The 21335-nt window shown below is 43.7% G+C and overlaps 1 protein-coding gene across 2 annotated transcripts in view; it reads left to right on the forward strand.

The window, feature by feature from the left end:
• The window catches only part of LOC142295230 (amine sulfotransferase-like), a 91397-nt gene that overhangs the window by 61729 nt on the left and 8333 nt on the right, over positions 1 to 21335 (forward strand). For both annotated transcript variants that reach the window (XM_075338323.1, XM_075338321.1), the window contains exons 4-5: positions 6378 to 6504; positions 19534 to 19628. In XM_075338323.1, the coding sequence (XP_075194438.1) occupies positions 6378 to 6504; positions 19534 to 19628 (222 nt within the window). The remainder of the gene's footprint in view (positions 1 to 6377; positions 6505 to 19533; positions 19629 to 21335) is intronic.

Here is a 21335-nt window from a genome sequence, read left to right on the forward strand (position 1 = left end):
ATCTCTCTGTCAGGGCAACATCAGTGTTACCCCTCTTTCCATCACTGTCATTAACAGCTAAGCAATGCACAAAACAGCGTGAAGGTCTGCTACAGCACACACAACACAGCTAGGCCGCAAGTCCAATTTAGTGGATAACGTCCCTCACTTAGCAAGCCAGCCACCTATTCACTGAAACGTGACCCAGTCCTTCACTTCTGGATAGGAAGCAACAGCCTGGTTCACTCGGGTTCTTGTCTGGATAGAGTATCAAGGGGTTCTTCTCAAGGAATCAATATTCAGTCTTCTTCAGAAATCGGTATTCGGTTTTCTTCAGGAATCAGTATTCAGTCTTCTTCAAGAATCAGTTTTCGGTCTTCTACAGGAATCAGTATTTGGCCTTCTTATCGGCTGTAAGCCTACTCCGCTACTCACACGTCCGTCCTAGTATGAGTTTACAGGGTCAACTATGCCCCTTCTCTGCCATCCTGGGCTTTTATATTTAGTAACTGCACCATAACTGTCAACTAAATGGGTGTCTCCTCTTATCTGCTTTTTAGGGGAAGTATACTTTGTTCTTCATTCCTATTGTTGATATTCTTTCTGCCTTCCTGACTTTTACCGACTTTGGTCAGGAGATGGTGAAATTTACTTGCAGTCAGTCGGCTTAAGCACTGCTGCATGTTTCTCTTCATCCCTGTATCACCCCACACTTGGTGGATCTAACTCTTCAGGTGAGCTAAAACAGAATACTAAGACCCCAAAGGCAAAGAATACTAAGATCCCAAATGCAAAGCAACAAGAAAACTCCTTTCCTGTGAGATACAAATGAATTGCCTGGACTTGTGGCACAACTGGCTGCCAACCAATGTGACCTTGTCTAGGTTATGCAAAATGTTGCCGCTCATATGGATGCACTGCCTCAAACTCCTCAGGTCTCTCCAGCGGCTCCTCAACATCAGCCACCAATGATCTAGGTAAAAAACTGTGGATTTTCATGTCTCTTTTCCAAGAGCATTGTCAAAATTACCTCCAAGACGACTGCACTGGAACCTTTGCAAATCGGTCGGAAGAGATTGTCACAGGCCAAAAAAATTCTTGTCTACTTTCACAAGGACTCTGTTTATATTGTGGTAACTGGGATCATTTTCTCACATACTATTCCAAACTGAATACCAAACAGGGGAACTTCAACCCCTAGATGAGACAGGAGGTATCACATTGGATGAACCTTTGTCGTACACTAAATAAAAATTACTCATACCTATGTTTGTTTTCTTTGGTTATTCTGTTTTCACAGTACAAGCATTCATTGATTCTGGAGCACCAGAGAATTTCATAATGATTTATCCGAAAATCTTTATCCCCAGCTGGTGCAGAATTCTTCTTTAAAAAGAAAAATGGCACTCTGATACCGTTCATAGTCTATCAGGGCTTGAATAAAATTCCTCTGAAAGATTGTTGTCCATTGCCTCTCATCTCTGAGTTATTCTACAGGATTAAAGGTGCTACCAAGGTCTGTCAGACCTGCATGGTTGCTCAGTTATGATCCGGTAACCACGGAAGATTACAAAAAACTCCCATAGGTGAAAAAACACCCAGAAACAGGAGTAGTTGAAATCTGAGCTGATCGCAATCCCCTGACTATCAGACCACACTATAAGTAGCCATGGAGCGTTCCTAAAATCCTAGACACCACATCACAGCCTGAGAAACTAGCTACGCCTCACAGAATGAGGAAATCTACCTTGCCTCTGAGCAATCCCCAAAAGGAGTAGGTAGTTCCCCCACATATAAAGATTACAGTGATATAGAAAAACACAATACTCAGGAAAAATAGAATTAGCAAAGGCGAGGCCCAACTAACTTGATACAAAGCACAGGAAAGGAACGGATTGTGGTCAGTGCAAAATCCCTATAGAAAAATACCAAACTCCCGATGTAAAAAAGGCCCTTGAGATCACACAACCTCACCCCCACTATACCATGTACTCCTGTGAATAATGGGAGAACAAAATACCAAAATAACACAAAATACAGAAAAGCAAATAATCAAATCAGACAGGGATAAAAATCTTTTTTCCTGCAGGACAGCCAGCACAAGGGAAACCCCCGTGCTCACAACACAATAGCAACAAAACTTAACCTGCAAGAAAACAAATACACAGCAAAACAAGGAAAAACAACACCCTAAGGTGTAAACCAGAAATCAAGGCAAAAACTGAAACTTATCTGCAGCAGTCAAATTTGAAGGCCAATCTGTTAAACACAATTTCAATCCTAAGTACTTAGGTGTAATCCTTGATAGAAGTTTAACTTTTAAATCCCATTTGGATAAAGTGGCACAGAAACTGAAAGCATGTAACAATATTATTCAGAAACTCTGTGGATCCTCCTGGGGCTCGACAACATCTGCTTTGAGAACATCTACTCTTGCTCTGGTATACTCTGCTGCAGAATACTGTGCTCCAATATGGGTAAATAGCTGTCTTATGAACCTAATTGACACTCAGCTGAACAACTCTATGCGTATAATATCTGGTGCTATTAGACCTACACCTGTTCACTGGTTACCTGTCCTGAGTCATATCGCACCCGCAAATCTAAGAAGACAAAAGCTCCATACACTAAAGTAGTGAATAATGAAAAACTTCAAAAACATCAAAATATCAGAGATGTTACAATGCAACGATTGAGACACCCACCCATCTGAACTGCAATCACCTTGCATGAACAAGACTTCAATTTAGAGGAGAAATGGCGAGAACTTTGGGTCAGTGTAGTAGACGGTGATCCCCAAATGTTCGCGAACTTACAAAACCCTCCACCAGGCTTCAATCTACCAAGGAAAACATGGATTACTCTAAATCATATCAGAACAAACTTTGGCGTCTGTGCAGATTTTATGTATAAGTGGGAAAAATTTGACTCTCTGTCCTGTGACTGTGGAGCAGATCGTCAAACTATCCAGCACATTGTTGAGGAGTGCCCCCTGAGATCCTACCATGGTGACAAGAATGATTTCTATACTGATAATGCTATTGCATATATAGAAAATCTTGATATTCGACTTTGAGTTTTATCCTTTTGATATTTTTCAATCATTGTCTATTGTCTGGTGTTTATTTTTATATGATGGTAAGGTATACGTTTATACGATTAAATTAAATCTGCAGAAGTCTTGCTCAGGGATGCAGGAAAGGACAAATCTCCAGGCCAGGAACAGAGACAGGGAATATACAATTATAACCGGCAGCAGCCGGGCAGAAAGTGCTCTACTATATAAACCAGACTTTTCTGCAATAGGACTTCCCCAATTCCCACTTAACACCGACACCTGTCTGAGTCAATGGCTAAGATTTAGCTCCACTATCATTCCTGGCCACCAGAGGGAGCTTCAGAACAGCACCCACACAGATGACATTCATAGCAGTGCTCATAACCTTATCCACATCAAAGATGGCAATGAATGAAAGACTGTGTTTAGCATACACAATGGTCACTATGAATATCTGCCATTTCAGATTGTGCAATGTACTGGCTATGTTCTAGCACTTTTTGAATAAGATATTTTGTGCTGTTCTGCAACAGAATGTCTTAGTCTATGCAGACGACATCCTAATCTTCACCAGAGACTTGAACTCTCATCACCTTCATATCCGCTCTGTTCTAATGAAACTACAACACAATCACCTGTACGCCAAGTTCGAAAAATGTCTATTTAAGCAGCAAAAATTGTCATTCCTTTTCTACATCATCTCTTCTGGTGGCATTCAAAAGGACCCATATAAAGTTTATGCCATATTAGATTGGCCGCATCGAGTCAAGTTCAAGGTTCACCAAAGATTTTTTGCTTTGCTAATTATTACCTCCAGTTTATTAAAAACTAATCTCAAGTGGTTGCTCCAATAATGGCCCTAACTCAGAAGAACACTAATTCTAATTCCCAGAACTTGTCAGAGTCTGATCTTCGAACCTTTTGAAACCCCAAGTCTCGTTTTTCTACTGCTCCATTCTTACACTAACTATTGTGAACAGACTATTCTTCCTTGAATGGATGCCTCTGCTATTGGTCTAGATGCTGTATTCTCTCAAAATTCCTCTAGAGCAAGAAATCATCCCTGAGGATTCTTTACAATAACATTTTCTCCAGCATGGCAGAATTATTCCATTGGTGACCATGAACTCTTAGCCATTAAACTTTGCCTTAAGGAATAGCAACATCTTCTTAAAGGAGCTAAGTTCCCGGTGACTATCTATACTGACCACTAAAACCTAGAGTATCTTCAGCCTGCTCATAGGCTGAATCCCCGCTAAGCTTGATGGTTGCTCTTTTTCCTAAGATTTAATTTCATCCTCACCTATCACCCGGCTAAGAAAAAACACAGGCTGAGGTACTTTGATCCATCTGACACTGCTGATGATCTGCCTTCTTATGCAATTGAAACTGAAAGTATGATTACTGACATCTCTTCTTCCTCCAGCTCATCCCCTAAGGGACGTTCTCTGGTTTGAAAAGCACTCTGAAAGAAAGTCTTACCCTTGGCTTAGTCATCCCTCCTCTCCAGTTAACAAGAAACAAGAAGTCAATCATTCCACTGAACTTCTTTCCCATTTCCACTGATTGCCCAAATGGTGACAAGATGTCATAAAATTTGTAACAACACTTGTGCACAGTTCACACCATCTCGTCTAGTCTTTCTTGGTCCTCTTAAGCCTCTTCCAATTCCACAAGATTGTTGGTCTGTGATCTTTGTGGACTTTGTTACTGATATTTCTGAAGCATAGGGGTTCACTACTAAATGGATTATTGTGGACCGATTCTCCAAAATGTCTCATTTTGTGCCCTTGCCTGGTCTTCCAATTACTCAAGAGCTTTTTAAAGAAACTTTCTGGTTCCATGGTCTTCCAGCTCATATTGTCTTTTATTGTAGTGTGCAATTTGTTTCCACATTCTGGAGGGTGCTCTGCAAGAACAAAAAAATGTACCTGGACTGCTCCTCTTTTTCCCCTAAAGTAATGGCCAGTCCAGTCCATGGAACAGTAGTTACAATTTTTTTTCAAACTCCCACCAAGATAACAGGCTAGAATTGCTCCCTTGGGCCTATTTCACTCATAACAGTTCTGTTTCAGAATCTTCTGGGAAATTGGTCACAAACCTCATCTACTTCTATGCCAGATAAAAGCCTACTTCCTACTGTGAACAGTATAAGGATATCCACAGCATCTGGACTGAGGTACAAGATAATAAAGCTGCAGCCAATTCCAAATTATTGAGCAAATAAACCCGGTCACCTTCCGTCTTAAACTACCTTCTACTTTGACATTCCCTAATGCCTTTCATTTTTCTCTACTATGTCCACTGGTCCTCAATTGATTCTCTCATACTGACAAGTCTGCCCCGCTTTTACTTCTAATCCAGATATAGAGTATTAAATCAACCAAATTCTGGACTGTAAGAAGGTTCATGGTAATCTCTCCTACTTGATAGATTGAAAAGTATACGCTCCTGAGGAAATATGTTGGGTGCCAAAAAAGGACATAAATGCTCAACTCTTGCTCAAAAGATTTCATGCTAAGCAACTGCTTTTGTTTGTTATGGACTCATCTGGGAGGGGCACTTAGAGGGGTGGGGGGGGAAATGTTACACATCTGTCCCAGATAAAAGGTTTTTCTCCCCTCACTCTAGTCCACTGAACTTTGTTGTGCTCTCCATCGAGCTTTGCAGATGGCACAGCGTGCTACCAAGTGATTATCTGCTGGGCCTATATAAGGCTCACCAAGACACATAACTATGTCTTGGTATTAATACTGTTAGTTTTCCTTTGTCCTGTTTGCTTGTGGCATCCAGTGCTTGTGCTACTGGTTTCCCGGTCTCCTGTCTGTCTGCAGTCTCCAGTGCTTCTGCTACCTGCTTCCTGGTCTTCTGCCTACCTGCAGCCTCCAGTGCTTGTGCTACTGGCTTCCCGGTCTCCTGTCTGTCTGCAGTCTCCACATGCGTTTGCTACCTGCTTCCTGGTCTTCTGCTTACCTGCAGCCTCCAGTGCTTGCGCTACTGGCTTCCCGGTCTCCTGTCTGTCTGTAGTCTCCAGTGCGTTTGCTACCTGCTTCCTGGTCTTCTGCCTATCTGCAGCCTCCAGTGCTTGTGCTACTGACTTCCCGATCTCCTGTCTGTCTGCAGTCTCCAGTGCTTCTGCTACCTGCTTCCTGGTCTTCTGCCTACCTGCAGCCTCCAGTGCTTCTACTACCCATTTCTCATGTGTCTCATCTGCCTGCTGCACTGATACTCATGGGCCCATCTAAATCTTGGCCTTGGAGGAGCCACCTCATGAAGTAAGCCAATACAACAAATAAGCACATTGACTCAAGAGTTCAGATTTATTCTTTTGTTTTTCCAGATTATATATGTAAGCCGAAACCCAAAAGATGTCCTTGTGTCCTTCTATCACTTTTACAACATGAATCCAAGGTTAAAATGTAAAATAGACTGGGAAATATTCATAGACCTCTTCATATCAGGGAAAGGTAATATAGAAGCATGCAAGGAATGTTTTTTTCATATGACTATAAGCAATGCAACTGTAGTATTTTTTTAAGTTTTACAATTATTTAGCCTTTATACCTGCAAAATGAACACTAACACTAAAGTGTTCTGTAAGTAAACTTAAGGCCACTTTTACTTCTGTGACGCAGCTTACATTTATATAGGAAAATGCTTTACTGGATCAGTCATTCAGATACCAATGACACAGGAGGGAAAAGTTTACTTATAATGATCCATTGGAGTTTTATTGTGGTATCCATCGATTTAAAAGTAAGAATAGTGCTACATGCATCACTGTAGTATTAGTCAAATGTTATTGACTTTGGAATAGTAGCATTAAATAGAACTGCAAATGAAAAGAACCATACGCAGCTAAAATATTTAATGTGACAGTTGTCCTTGGACTATTTCTTATCATAATCCACAAGGGTTTATGGGCAAATAAACTAAACAGCTATTTAGATGAGTAATTATCACTAAGTAGCCTCAGAATCAGTGCTACTATTACAAAGTATTATTATAATGAATTATAATTTTCTTTTGGCTATATAACACCTAATTAAGAAATAATTGTAATATATTATGATAAACATTTCCATTTTGTGCTATGTTATAAGGATCATCTTAAAGACCAGGCACTTGATTTGAGATTGTAGGGAACGTGTCCTCAGAACATGACGTACTGTATAATTGAAGCTTTCAAGTTGGACTTAATTTTTAATTATTTTAAAAGAATTACTTTATTCTGTTTTTATGTTTAAATACCCTCCCCTAGACATCAGTAAGTGTTGCGGGTGGGGGCCGATGCCGCTTCTGGGGCCGCTCGGATCCGGGTTCGCTGCTGCGGCTCGAGTGGTGACCGGACCCGGGCTCGCACGGCCGTCCGTCCTCACAACTGTCAGAAGGGGATATTTACAGGGGATTGATGTGTCGGTGACGCCACCCGTGGGTTGCGGTGAGGGATGTTGACACCACCACTGCCTGGTGATGGGGCGCCCGGGGCTCATGGAGCGGGGCAGCAAGATGGCATACCCTACATGGGTAGGGGAGGTGTAGTCCTGAGGCTCTGGAACACGGGAGTAATGGTTGCTGGAGGTGGCGTGCCGGGTTGGACCGGGGGTCAATGATGTACTCGCTGTTCAAAGAATTGCACACAAGTCCAGTGGTAAACCAAGTTACCAGTGACCGGTCGCTGTTGGTGGGTGTATTCGGGTCCCACACCTAGGTGTAGCAAACGGGGTCCTTCCTCCTGCACTCAGTGTCTGTGTCTTCTGTGGGACAACTCCGCATGGAACGGGGAAGTCCACTCTCGGTACCGTGTATGTTTGGGAGCTGTGGACCGCGAAATCTGACCCTTGGGATTTCTGTGGGTTCTGACGGACACCCTATCCCCCGCGTTGGGTTTCCATTTCGCTCTCTGGGCTTCTGGAGAACAAGGCCTGAAACCTCGTCCTCTTCTGGTTAATTAACAAGGGGCATGGAACCTTCCTCGTCCTAGGGTCCAGTCACCCCGTCTGTGCACGGCCTACGGACCGGATTCCTACTATCGGGACTGGTGGGCTACAACCCTGCCCCGGTCCACTTAAGGTCTCCCGCGACTGAATCTCCGTCGCCTGTGGCCCTGTTTGCTGTCTGCCACCTAGTCAGGTAGTCCAGGGGCCCCTACCCCTCACTCCACTGTCAGACTTCAACTCCACTCTACTCCACTGTCAGAACTTGACAGTCTACTCAAACAACTTTTATGTTCTCGCCCCTGACACCTCAGGACCACTAGGTGGGTGTTCTCATCCGCCTGATCCCGCCCACTGGTGTGTCCCTATTGTCATGAGAGGGTGGCTAGGCTTTAATGGCTGTGTGTTGTACCTGGGTGTGGGTTTTTGGTGGAATCAAGGAGGGTGGACTACTTCTGTGACTATGTGGTTTTCCCAGGGCGTAACATAAGTATATTCTTGTATTCCCTATGGTTATGCAGCTACTGTAAAATATATCTCTAAATGATGTTAGCATCTTCAGAAAAATGGCTTTCTCATAATCTTTTACACAAATAGAAAAAAAAAAATAAAATAGAAAGATAATAAAAACAGCATGGAATATACTGCTTATCAGTATATATAATATTAACTAGTGAATAATAAGTCCTATAAATTTATAGACTCAGAAAAGTTTAATATAAAAAAACATACAATAACATACATAAACAAATATTAAAAAATGGGGTAAATAATGGTATATCACAGACATAGAACACATGGAAATGACAGAATACAATGGCGGTAAATAGATGTTGTCAAATATCATCTAAATGTTTCACCGCTGGGACTTGTCACACAGAGTTTTGCTCAAAACTCGCTGAATGTCATGACGGCATCAGACGCTGTTCACACTACAGATTCTGACAGCAGATCCCACCATGGAAACTACTATGAAAAATACTCAAATGACCATCTCCATCTACTCGCTGTGCACAGGTTCAGGCTTTTGAGCATTTTTTACCCACTTCAGGTTTCTAAAACCATAAAGTGATTAAAACAAGTGACCGCTCCAGTCTTCTGGTGTTTTCCACTCGGAAAACGTTCTGTATTTTACAATGCAGATCAATGGTGAAGGGTCGGAAGATGCCAGAATCTACAACTCCCAGCTTGTCCTTAACAATGGTAAGGAGATGCTGGGAGTTGTTGTTAGCAGACTGCGGACCATACAGGAACCACAATACTGATAAGACGCAGGCAGTATCACAAATAATCATTTGCATTCAGGTACATTTATAGGTATGAATCGAGCCCTTTTGTCTCCACGGAGTACAGACGCCATGATGAGGTTTCGTGCCACTGCTCGTTTCTGAAGCCCTCCCTCTTTATTCTTCAGCAGCACTTCCCCACACAGCACCTTTAAAAATAAAAGTATCATTATACTGCCCCATAAATATAAATATCTCCCATGCTGTGCCCCTGAATAAATAATTGCTGTGCTTCCTTCACAAAATATCCCCCTACACCGCCCTTATGCAAAATACCTCCCACACTGCCTCTCTCCTTAATATACCCCCACACTGCCTCTCTCCTTAATATATCGTATTTTTCGGGCTATAAGACGCACTTTTTCCCCCAAATGTTGGGGGAAAGTGGGGGGTGCGTCTTATAGCCACACACACACACACAATACACACAATACAATGCACCCCCATTACCTCCCCACACACAGACAATACAATGCACCCTCCATTACCCCTCCCCCCACACACACACACACACAATACAATGCACCCCTTTACCCCTACATAAACACACACACACAATACAATGCACCCCCATTACCCCTAAACACACACAATACAATGCACCCTCCATTACCCCTCCCCACACACACACACACACACACACACACACACACACACAATGCAGTGCACCCCCATTAGCCCTCCACTCACACACACAATACAATACACACTCCATTAACCCTCCCCACACACACACTCATACACACACAATACAATGCACCCCCATATACCCCTGCACACACAAATACAATACACCCCCCATCACCCCCTACACACACACACACACACAAATACAATGCACCTCCCATTACCCCCTCCCCACACACACACAATACAATGCATCCCCCATTACCCCTCCGCCACAGACATATATAATGCACCCCCCACTCCACCTCCCCAGACATAATACAATGCACCCTCCATCACCCCCTACACACACACACACAAAATACTCTACCCCATCACTACACACTCCTGCCTCTCCCCTCCTCCGGAATAAAGTACTCCCCCTCTGCCTGTCACAAAGCTGTGTTCCTTCACAAATGTTCCCCATGATGTGTCCTCTGCTTCTCCCCACTCATCCCCATTAATTAAACCTGTCTCTTCGGCTCCTCCATTGAGCATTTACCGCTGCCTGATGTATCCAGTGTGGCGCCCGCAGCACTGTGATGACGTCAGCGAGGTGCTGATCTCATTACGTTGCTGCACGTTGGGGGCGGGGCCCAGTCCCGGCGCACTCTTCAAATGTATTTTTGCCTGAAAGACGCAAATACATTTGAATAGGAAGGAGGAAGCTGCGGTCACCGCCACCGCCACCGCCGTGCTCCTCAGCAGTGTGTGCACGCTGGGCACACGATCAAACACAGCCAGGCCGGCATAGCGCACTGCCTCTTGGTCCTGCTGCAGCTAGTGTGCGCACAGCAGATAATGCAGTCCGGCCTGCACACTGCTGAGTAGAGCGGCGGTGGCTACAGATAGAGCGGCCACTACAGGGACTGGCCCACTACAGGGACCGGCCCATCTGGCATTTGCCAGAATTGCCCTATGGTTACTCCAGGCCTGCTCCACAGTATGTTTTTCTGGTGTTTCTGAGTTACACAGGTAGGCTCAGGTGTCAACCAGTTTTGGGCTCATTAATGGTCAGGCTAGCAAAAGTTAAACTCTGCTAGCCTGCTGATTACCTCTGAGATCACATGTTGTTGTAAACCTATCAAATTTACTCCCCACTTTTTTAAGATGGTCTGGTCTGTGTGGTGTTGTGTTGTGTTTTGGTTTCCCCTGTTTGTCTATCTCTGTTGGTTTTATGACACTCCTGTCCCGGCCCTTCCCCGGTGTTGGGAGGGAGGGGGGATAAGATCAGGGCTGGTGAGGAGCAGGGTAAGGTTGGAGGCTCAGACAGTCTCACCTTCAGAGGTAACTCGGAGATAAGGGATAGCTATAGCCCCCCTAGTTTGAGAGCCAATCTAGGGGCCCTAGTCCCCTGCTCTGCCTATTCATCGTGACATGATTAGACCACACTAGAAATTATAAATATATCTCTTATGAGTTATGACTACTAACCAATGAAGTGTATATCAATCAATTGATGCATAAATAGCATAAACACTAAATGGACTTGAATATTCTATTGCCAGCAGATCAAATAATAAACAAGACCAATAGAGGGGGATCAAGTTATACTAAAATAGCATATCTTATAGTTGTGATGGATAAGAAAATTTAGAACAAGTGTTCATAAAATTTTTAAGATCCTTTAGAATCACAGCAAAATATGAGGAAGAATAAAGTGATAGTGCTATAAACATTTACTGTTAGATACAGGCATGAGTCTTATTTCATGAAAATCGAAAAAATCTCTCGCAATAGAGGAATATACATACAATTACCAAATTATGTGAATTCAGCAGCACTCCCTGACGCAACAGTGCTTCTTCACAAGAGGTCTGATCAGAGATATACTTTTCTGAGTCTATAGATTTATAGGACTTGTGTTTAATAAAAGGACTCTTTACAATATATGGGCCACAATTGGTTTTCTAAGGCTATGTGCACACTGCAGTTTTGTTTCTTCAGCAAAAAATGCACCCTCTGGCAGAAAAACGCACCCTCTGGCAGAAAAAAAATCAATGGCAATCAAAAAAATAAAAAAAAATACATGAGATTTTGCCCATGCGGTTTTGCCGCTTTTCAGTATTTTTGGCAATGCAGTTTTTCACTATATTCAATGGAAAAAAAGCAGGGAAAAACACAAAAAGAATTGACATGCAGCTTATTTTTCCTGCACCCAAAACTGCAGGCAAAAAAGAAGCAACGTGTGCACAGCCTTTCTGGATCCTCATAGACTTTGGTGGGAAGGATAATACATGCAGTTTAGGGCAACAAACTGCACCAAAAATTGCACCAAAAACTGCACTGTGCACACAGGGCCTTAGTGAATATTATAGATGACACTTTCTTTTTAAATAGAATATCTCACCAAGATTTTACCACACTATCTGAGATCAGCATTATGTAGAGACAGAGACCCTAATATTAGTGATGTGTCATTTTCTAGGCTACTTGCTGTAGTTTTGACAAAATCACTGTTTTATCATCAAGAGATTACACTATGTAACATGATTTTTATTCCCAGGGAATAAATGTCATTTTTAAATGGTTATATCATAAAAACATGGAAAAAATGTACTAGCCTGCAAAAACTTTGATTTTGCGGTCAGGACACTGAAAAGTTTAAAAACTTGGAATTCAGTCTTAAGGAAAATTACAAATGTTTGGGTTAAAGTTCATAATGAAAATTAAATACAATATATTTCAAATCATTAGCATATTTTAATCAAAATGCTACAAATTGATGAAAAGGAACTTAGATATGTTCACTCTTGTGAGGGTATGTAAGATCACCTTTACACATTAATCCCCAAATGTAGTCCCCCATCAGGTTTTCCTTGTAGTTTCCTTGGAATCCTACATTTTGCACTATATTATCTTGATGGAAGCACTCTCCTTGCTCCTCTCAATAGGCTCAAATCTTCTGTTTGAGCCTATCAAGATGGGCATCAAGGATATGGACTTTGAGACGTCGTGCAGCCCATTTTGATATAGCTTTTCCCCAGTCTCAACCAATGCAACAGTTTTCGGCTTTATGGTTTCCAAAGGAAGCCTGTAACTACGTTAACAAAACTGATCCATGCTTCTGTCTCTTTTCTTTTGAGGAGTTTGGGAAACTCTTGACACACCATAACTTTCTTGATTGGAGGGCCAACAAAAATGTCAGCTTTAACTTTTGCTTCTGAAAGCTTTGGGAGAGATCTTGTAGATACTTGAATGGCACTGATTCCTTGTCCAAAGCTGTGACAAATTGTTTCATGAGGCCTAGTTTGATGTGGAAAGGTGGCATTAGTACCCTAAAGGGTACTTTACATGCTGCGATATCGGTACCAATATCGCTAGCGAGCGTACCCGCCCTCGTCGGTTGTGCGTCACAGGCAAATCGCTGCCCGTGGCGCACAACATCGCTATCACCCGTCACACGGACTTACCTTCCCTGCGACGTTGCTCTGGCCGGCGATCTGCCTCTTTTTTAAGGGGGCGGTTTGTGCGACATCACAGTGATGTCACACGGCAGCTGTCCAATAGCAGAGGAGGGGCGGAGATGACCGGCCAGAATATCCCGCCCACCTCCTTCTTTCCTCATTGCCGGTGGACGCAGGTAAGGAGATGTTCGTCGTTCCTGCGGTGTCACACATAGCGATGTGTGCTGCCGCAGGAACGACGAACAGCATCGTACCTGCAGCAGCAATGATATTTGGAAAAGGAGCAACGTGTCAATGAGCAACGATTTTTCACGTTTTTGCGCTCGTTGATTGTCACTCCTTAGTGTCATACGCTGCGATGTCGCTAACGGCGCTGGATGTGCGTCACTAACGACGTGACCGAGACGATATATCGTTTGCGATGTCGCAGCGTGTAAAGCACCCTTAAGAGGGTCTACAAGTGGCTCCCATTTAATGTTGTTGTTACCCACAGAAACTCAGTATGTTCAGGCCTATATTCTCTGTGGTAGCGTCCCTGCTATACCAAAGGCAAAGAAAGCATGGAAGCTTAGTATAGCCTCCTTGAAGTGTCCCCAAGAATGTAACCATTTTGAAATCTCCAATTACTTCCCAACCATATTCCACATATTTCAATGCGTTTAACAATCTATTCACATTTTCATAGTCTTCTTTAAGCTTTGCCGAATGGGCATGGGGAAGAGAGGGATACTGGTTACCATTAACCCCTTCACGACCGGCCGATTTTTCGCTTTCCGTTTTTTTTTTCGCCATTCTTTTTCTGAGAGACGTAACTTTTTTATTTTTCAGTCAATATGGTCATGTGAGGGCTCATTTTTTGCGGAACGAGCTGTACTTTTAAATGAAACCATCAGTTTTACCATATAATGTACTAGAAAATGGCAAAAAATTACCAAATGCTGAAAAATTGCAAAAAAAGTGCGATAGCACTATGGTTTTTGAGATATTTTATTCACTGTGTTCATTATATGGTAAAACTGATGTATGGGTGTGATGCCTCAGGTCAGTAAGAGTTCGTAGACACCAAACATGTATAGGTTTACTTTTATATAAGGGGTTAAAAAAAATCGGAAGTTTGTCCGAAAAAAGTGGCGCACGTTTTACGCCATATTCCATGACCTGTAGCGTTCTCATTTTTCGGGATCTATGGCTCAATGATGGTCTATTTTTTGTGTCTCGAGCTGACGTTTTTAACGGTACCATTTTTGCGCAGATGCTACGTTTTGATCGCCTCTTATTGCATTTTGCGCAAAAGTTGTTGCGACAAAAGAACATCGTTTTGGCGTTTGGAATTTTTTTGCCGCTACGCCGTATACTGATCAGATTAATTGATTTTATACTTTGATAGATCGGGCGTTTCTGAACGCGGCGATACCAAATGTGTGTATATTTTTTATTTTTTAAACCCTTTAATTTTCAATGGGGCGAATGGGGGGTGATTTGAACTTTTAGGTTTTGTTGTTTTTTTTTTAATTTTTTAAAACTTTTTTTTTAACTTTTTTTTTTTTATTTTACTAGTCCCCCTAGGGGGCTATTGCGATCAGCATTTCGATCGCTCTGCAGTATCTGCTGATCACAGCTACAAGGCTGTAAACAGCAGATACGCTGTCTTTCTCTTTTGCTGTGCCGCTGGCACAGCGAAAGTGAAACCAAGTCAGGTGTAGTACAGGAGTCATCACATGACCCTGTGCTACCATGACAACTATCGGGAGTCACGTGATCGCGTCACGTGACTTCCGGTATTGGGCGGTAAGTAAAACATTACCGCAATCGCGCTTATAATGGCGCTGTCACGTATTGACAGCGCCATCTAAGGGGTTAATCGGCACGAGCAGATAACGATTCTGCTCGTGCCTAGCAGGCACACATCTCAGCTGTGAAAATCAGCTGAGATGTGCGCCGATCGCGGCATGCTGCCGGCTGCAGACCGCGGGCAGTAACATTATGTCATTTAGGACGTAATTTTACTGCACGCGGTCGTTAAGGTTTTTAAAGGCGACTCTATTCCGCTCAAGCCGTCCACTTGTCTGGTGGGTGTGGTGCAGGGTGTATCTAGGATTTGATTTCTGTTGGAGGCAATAACATAAGATAGGGACCCAGAATCATGAGGGACTCGGAATACTGCACTGGAGGACAGTTTGTGCAGTACCCTGTGATGACCTGATAGTCCAAAGGCGTCACATTCCCCCTTGGTTAAACGTAGCTCATCCCCGAGCTACAGGACTTCCAGAGGTTTATTTTTTTAACTGAGAAGAAAAAGAATAACTATTTATTTACAAATTCACGTCCCACATTAGGGAGGCACATTACTTAAACGTTACTTTAAACTCTTAGAGTTCACCTTTTAACTATGGAATGCTACCGGTTGTGCTAGTTACAGAGGCTCAACCTACTCTGTTGCAGCCTCTTCCTGCGACAGTCCAGTCCCAATGTCCCGGATCCCATCAACTCGCCACCCAAACAACCTGACCCGCTGCATTCCTACTTGTGGGTCCATGACAAGGTTAAGGTCCCGGGTGTTGCAAAGACGACTTTGCTAGCAGTCCTGAGAAACCTGGTAGCCATTGCCCTTTAGCGCCGACCCCCACCGGGGCCTCCTGGTGCCGTCTACCAGCACTGCACTGTCCAAGGCTCTGATGGTCTTTTACTTATAACAAAGGGCGGAAAAAGGTTCAACAAGGGGGTGTAGTCTATTTATAGCATAACTTTCCTGTCATCTTCCATCAGGGACCCTTCAGCCGATCCCCGACAGCCTCCTCCATTTGGAACTCTGGAGAACATTCAACAAAGCTGACAGTCCGCACAAAACTCTTAGAAACTTGCAGGTTCCGGTCCCGTTAACGCCGGGCACCTCCTGGACACACTCTCGCAAAGTGCCCGGGCAAATCACAGCAACAGGATATGGGCACCACCACATCAATGGTATTGACTGGGATCTCTTCATCTGAAGTGGACTTCTCTTCCACCTCCATTATCTCTAACTCCCGTATTACGCATGAGGACAGGGACATCCGATAGCCGTTTCCTCCAAAACGTGGTACCCATGCAGCCTCTGGAGTGCTGGAACCTGAATCGCTTTCCTCCATCTCCTCCAGTTCCGATTCCACGGTAACCAGGACAATCTGATCAGGAGCCGCGGCCTGATCATCTCCAGCAGGAGTTGAGGAATCCGCTGACGGTGTTGTGGGCAGCGTCTCGGGATCAGCCGAGGTGGAGGGCGGAGGTGACAGCGGTAGAATGCTTGCGGCGGGCGGGGGCAGACAGGACCCCGCAGCCATAGAAGGCGGGTCAACCTGGGCTGGGTAGCTGCTTACCCGCTCCTCGCGCGAGACTTCAATTTCACGGGCTTGGACTGCTGCGGTCGTCCTCTGCATCTCATTCCAGGCAGCTGTCCTGGGAGCAGTATCCTCAGCTGAACAGTCACGCTCTCCTGTCATCTTGCCATTGCGGGGCCCAGGAACGTTATGGCAGAGTCCTGGCGTCCCTGCTTCTCTTCCGCTGCTACATGCCGTCACGCCCCCTCGGTTTTCGCCCACCACTCAATGCTGTGCTTGGGCACTCTGGGAACTTCCGGTTCTGGGCAGACTCTCAGAACAAAGGGCGGGGCTTCTGCTTCGCACGCTTTTGGTCTAGAAGATAGCGTTTTGGTGCCAAAGATGGTGGAAGATGGCGTAAATGGCGGGAAACGGGACTTTTGACACGCAGTTTGGACTTTCAAGGCGCACATCACCCAGGTAAGTGGATCCTGTCTGGATACTTTTCGTGACGCCAAGTTTTTCGAGGGAGTGCCGCCCCTGCAGCAGTCAAACCGCTCGGATCCGGGGGTGATTATTCGTGGCTCGAGGGTCTCCAGACCCTGGGGCTAGGGGCCACACTCGAATATATATATATATAATATAATATATATATAATATATAAGGAGGGTATTTACAGGGGAGATATAGTTCGTGACACTACCCATGGTGTACGGTAAGGAAGGAATACCGTCGCTGCTGTTGGGAGTATTCGGGGTGATGGAGTGGGGCAGCAAGGTGTCGTTGCCCTCCACTGGTAGGGGAAGGCCCCAGGACTCGGTGGGATGCCGTGGGATGCAGGGATCACTCAGTTACTCACTCAGTCAATAAGTAGACGCCAACAACCAGATAAACCAAATCTCGGGGTATCGCTGTCGCTTGAGGGGAGCTCGTACGGGTTCCGTCCCCTATAGTGTTGCCTGGTGATCCGTGACCTGCCTCCTGGCACTAAGTTTAACTTCAATGTGGTGGCCCAGTAGTCTGAAACTTACTGGGCCCAGCTCCCCACTGTGGCTAGGTGTGTGAGCCTGCTCTCAGGGCTCATGCTTGGGATTTTCTGGACCATTTGTTTGGAAGGCCCTATCCCCCTAGTTGCACTAGTGCCCGATTCTGGAGCTGGTGGGAACAGATCATAAAGGCTCCGTTCTCCTCAGGTTAATTGCCAGGTTGCCTACAGCTTCTCCCCGACCTTGGGTCCATGTACCCCACCGTGCCTTCGGTCCAGGATCGGTGATAGTGTCAAGCTGCTTACCGTCCTCATTGACAGGTCCAGGCACCTAGTCGCAATCGCCTGCGACCGAGGGTCCGACTCCTCTAGGTCCAGACCACCATCTGCAACCTATATAGCTTTACTTGGCAACCACCATTCCCAACCTCCTCTGAGCTCCTCACAGTTCGAGGACTACTTCCTCACTCCTCACTCGCTACTCACTACTGACTCACTACACTCCTCAGTTCCCCTCTCTGACCCCCCAGGTGGGCGACTCTATTCCACTCAAGCCGTCCACTGGTGTGTCTGGTGGGTGTGGTGCAGAGTGTATCTAGGATTTGATTTGCTGTTGGAAGCAACACCATAATATAGGGACCCAAAACCATGAGGGACTCGGAATACTGCACGGGAGGACAGTTTGTGCAGTACCCTGTGACGACCTGATAGTCCAGGGTTATCACACTTTAGTTACACAAATCTTATCAGACTAATGAAACAACAGTATTGTGTAGTTCACATGAACAATGACATTCGAATATAGTGAGTTTACTATTGGACTACATAGGAATCCTAAAATTATTGTGGCAGCCACAAAAGCGAAGTTTCGGGGTTACATCAACTTTTACCAAAATAAGAAATGCACAATTAAACAGGAAATAACACTTTTAACCCAGGAACAGAATTTTTTTTTTGTTACATAGTGTTATCACTTGAGATGAACGAACCTTTGGAAGTTTAGTTCGCCAGGTACATTAGAACCTTAAAAGAGTTTTTGACCCCGACTTGATCCGAACCTCAATGGAAGTCAGTAATTGGGCATTTTGTGGCTCCACCCACATGCAGCGAGCCATAAACAGAATACTTACGGTGGACGGTGAGCCGGGTTTTTCAATTTTTTTTTCATTGTGCGTACACTACATCTGATCATGCTGATTTTATCCCAAAAGTGAGCCATTCAAGCAATGCACGCGGCTTGCACAGGGCGGAGAATCACTCATACCCAATCACTGTGCTGCTCACTTCAGTGGTTTGCACTCGTAACTCACTCTAACGCCAAACCCAAACTTTGTTTTTTAGGATGTCGGTTTCCAAACCCGAAATCCAAACACTGAACCTAAGGTTCGCTCATCTCTAATTATCACCATAAAGGACTAGTAAACCTTCTGTCATGTAGTCCTCCATATTCAAGAGCTCTGCATAGCCATGCCCCACCACTGTTTAGCAGTTTTCTGCCTATGCACAGTGTACACAGAAAGCTCTCAATCAGTAGTTTGTGTGGGGTTATAATGAGCTCAGTAATCAGTATAATTACAGTAGATAAAACAGTGATTCTATGAAAACTAAAGCACAAATGCCAGGAAGTTACAGATCACTGGAATCAGGGTCTCTGCCCCTACATTATGCAGCTCTCAGATGGGATAACAAATGTCTGTGACAGATCCCTTTAGGTCTTTCTTTAGCAACAAACTGCAGATGATCATTGTTTCTTCAATAGAGCCTCCTGAAATAGTGATTGTTTCTAAACTGTAAGTTATCCCTCAAGTTACATATACAAAACTGAAAATCATGCAGAGGTTTACAGCAAAAGTGATCAATGAAATTGTAAACTGCTCATACATTTAAAATTATATAATGACAGCATTTATCTTATTTTACAGTCTTAAGTGGCTCGTGGTTTGATCATGTAAGGGGCTTGTACACGCACAAAGAGGATTTTGACATACTGTTCTTGACATATGAGGATATGAAAAAGGTAATTAAAGTCAATTGCATTATCAAAAAATATTTTTCTTCCTAGCCATCCAGTGGAATTGATACAAATATAAGGATTTTATTGCCAGAGTCGAAATCTGACAAATGTGATGCCCAGTTTCTTTTACTTTTCCAATATGCATGTTAATATGTATGTTTATTTATTTATTTTTTTAAAGGCAATCTGTGAGCAGGTTTTTGCTATGCAATCTAAACACAGCGTGACGTAGGTGTGAATACACAGAGTTGAACAATGCGCCTCTTATCACTCTGTGTGGAGCTGTTTACCTGGAATGTTTGTTTTAGCTTCAGCAGACTATCATTGCTGGACTAGGTCAGCTAGAGGTCAGCTAGTCCAGCACACCCCCTTCCCTGATTAGCACCTCACTTTCTATAGACAACTTACCTAGAAAGCCTGGTGTGGGGGAGGTTAGCTTTCTCAGCTCTGTTGCATTGCTAAATCTAAAAACTCTGATTGTGTCAGAACCGCTGAACCCACTAAACTAAGTGATACATTGCTGTATTCAGGACCTCTTTGTTTACATTATGCTGCTCTCAGATGATGTAGTTAAAACCTGCTGACAGATTCCTTTTAAGTTAAAATACACATATATTCTGCATTCCTACAGATTTCATATTTTTGTAAAGGGTACTTTATATGCTGCGACATGGCTAGCGATCTTGTTAGCGATGTGAAATTCTAGATCGCAAGTGCGATCTTTCGAGATCGCACATGCATAAAATGACCTATGTGCGTGTAAAGTACCCTTAAGTTAAAGGGGTATTCCGAAATACAAAAAAAATAATTAAAGGAAATGTTATATAAATAAAATCCTAAACACTAGAAATGAACCAATCTTTTGAAATTCAAATTCTCCAGCTTCGTTAAATTTTTCGCCAATATTAGTTTTTCAGTGAAGTGATTTGCAGCAAATTGCAAGTACTAAAAAGCCTTCAATTGCTCTGAAAAGACTTATATAACCCTGCTGAGGTCTCATAGGACTGTACTGAACCTCATTCAAGCTCTTTAACATCAACACAGCGTTAGCAATAACAAAGTGAGCTCAATATATATGGCTATGACTATGAATTTATTCCATATTAAAAAAAAAAATCATGATCATTGGGGTAATCAGGCTTAGAGCTCCTTCTCAGAATCCGCCTAAAAAAGCAGCAGAAAGCCGCAACAAAAATGAACATACTGCACCGCAATGACAAACTGAAAATGCTGTGCACATGTCCAGCACTTTGTAACTTTATATAACAGTTTTAGGATACTGAAACCTTGGAGCGGTTAAAAGACGTAATACGTTTATTTTGCTAGAGGCTTTGTTTGGAAGCAGCTCGCTCTGAAAAATTGAAGATATAGGCAAAGACCCTGAAGATTAAGCTACCACGAAAACGAGCACAAGAGCACCGGTGGTCACTGGCTTTATCCTGAAGCTGCTTTGTGACATAAAACTCTTTTGTCAGATTAAAGACATCGTGTGCACAAAGCCACTTTAAGGTTCAAATCCTCCTAAAAAATATCAGCGCAGCTGCTCAGTTTTCCCTGGCGAAGGCACTTTAGGAAAGTCCCAGCTATCAGCTTCCTGATGGCTTTGCCGTTGTTCTTGCAGTGATTCTGTTGCCGGTGTCTTTCAGACTGCTTCGATCTTCGTTACCACGTACCAACCTCAATGACCTTTAACATTAACCAACTGTAATC

This window comes from Anomaloglossus baeobatrachus, chromosome 3, assembly GCF_048569485.1.
Source record: "Anomaloglossus baeobatrachus isolate aAnoBae1 chromosome 3, aAnoBae1.hap1, whole genome shotgun sequence".
Taxonomy (NCBI): Eukaryota; Metazoa; Chordata; class Amphibia; order Anura; family Aromobatidae; genus Anomaloglossus; species Anomaloglossus baeobatrachus.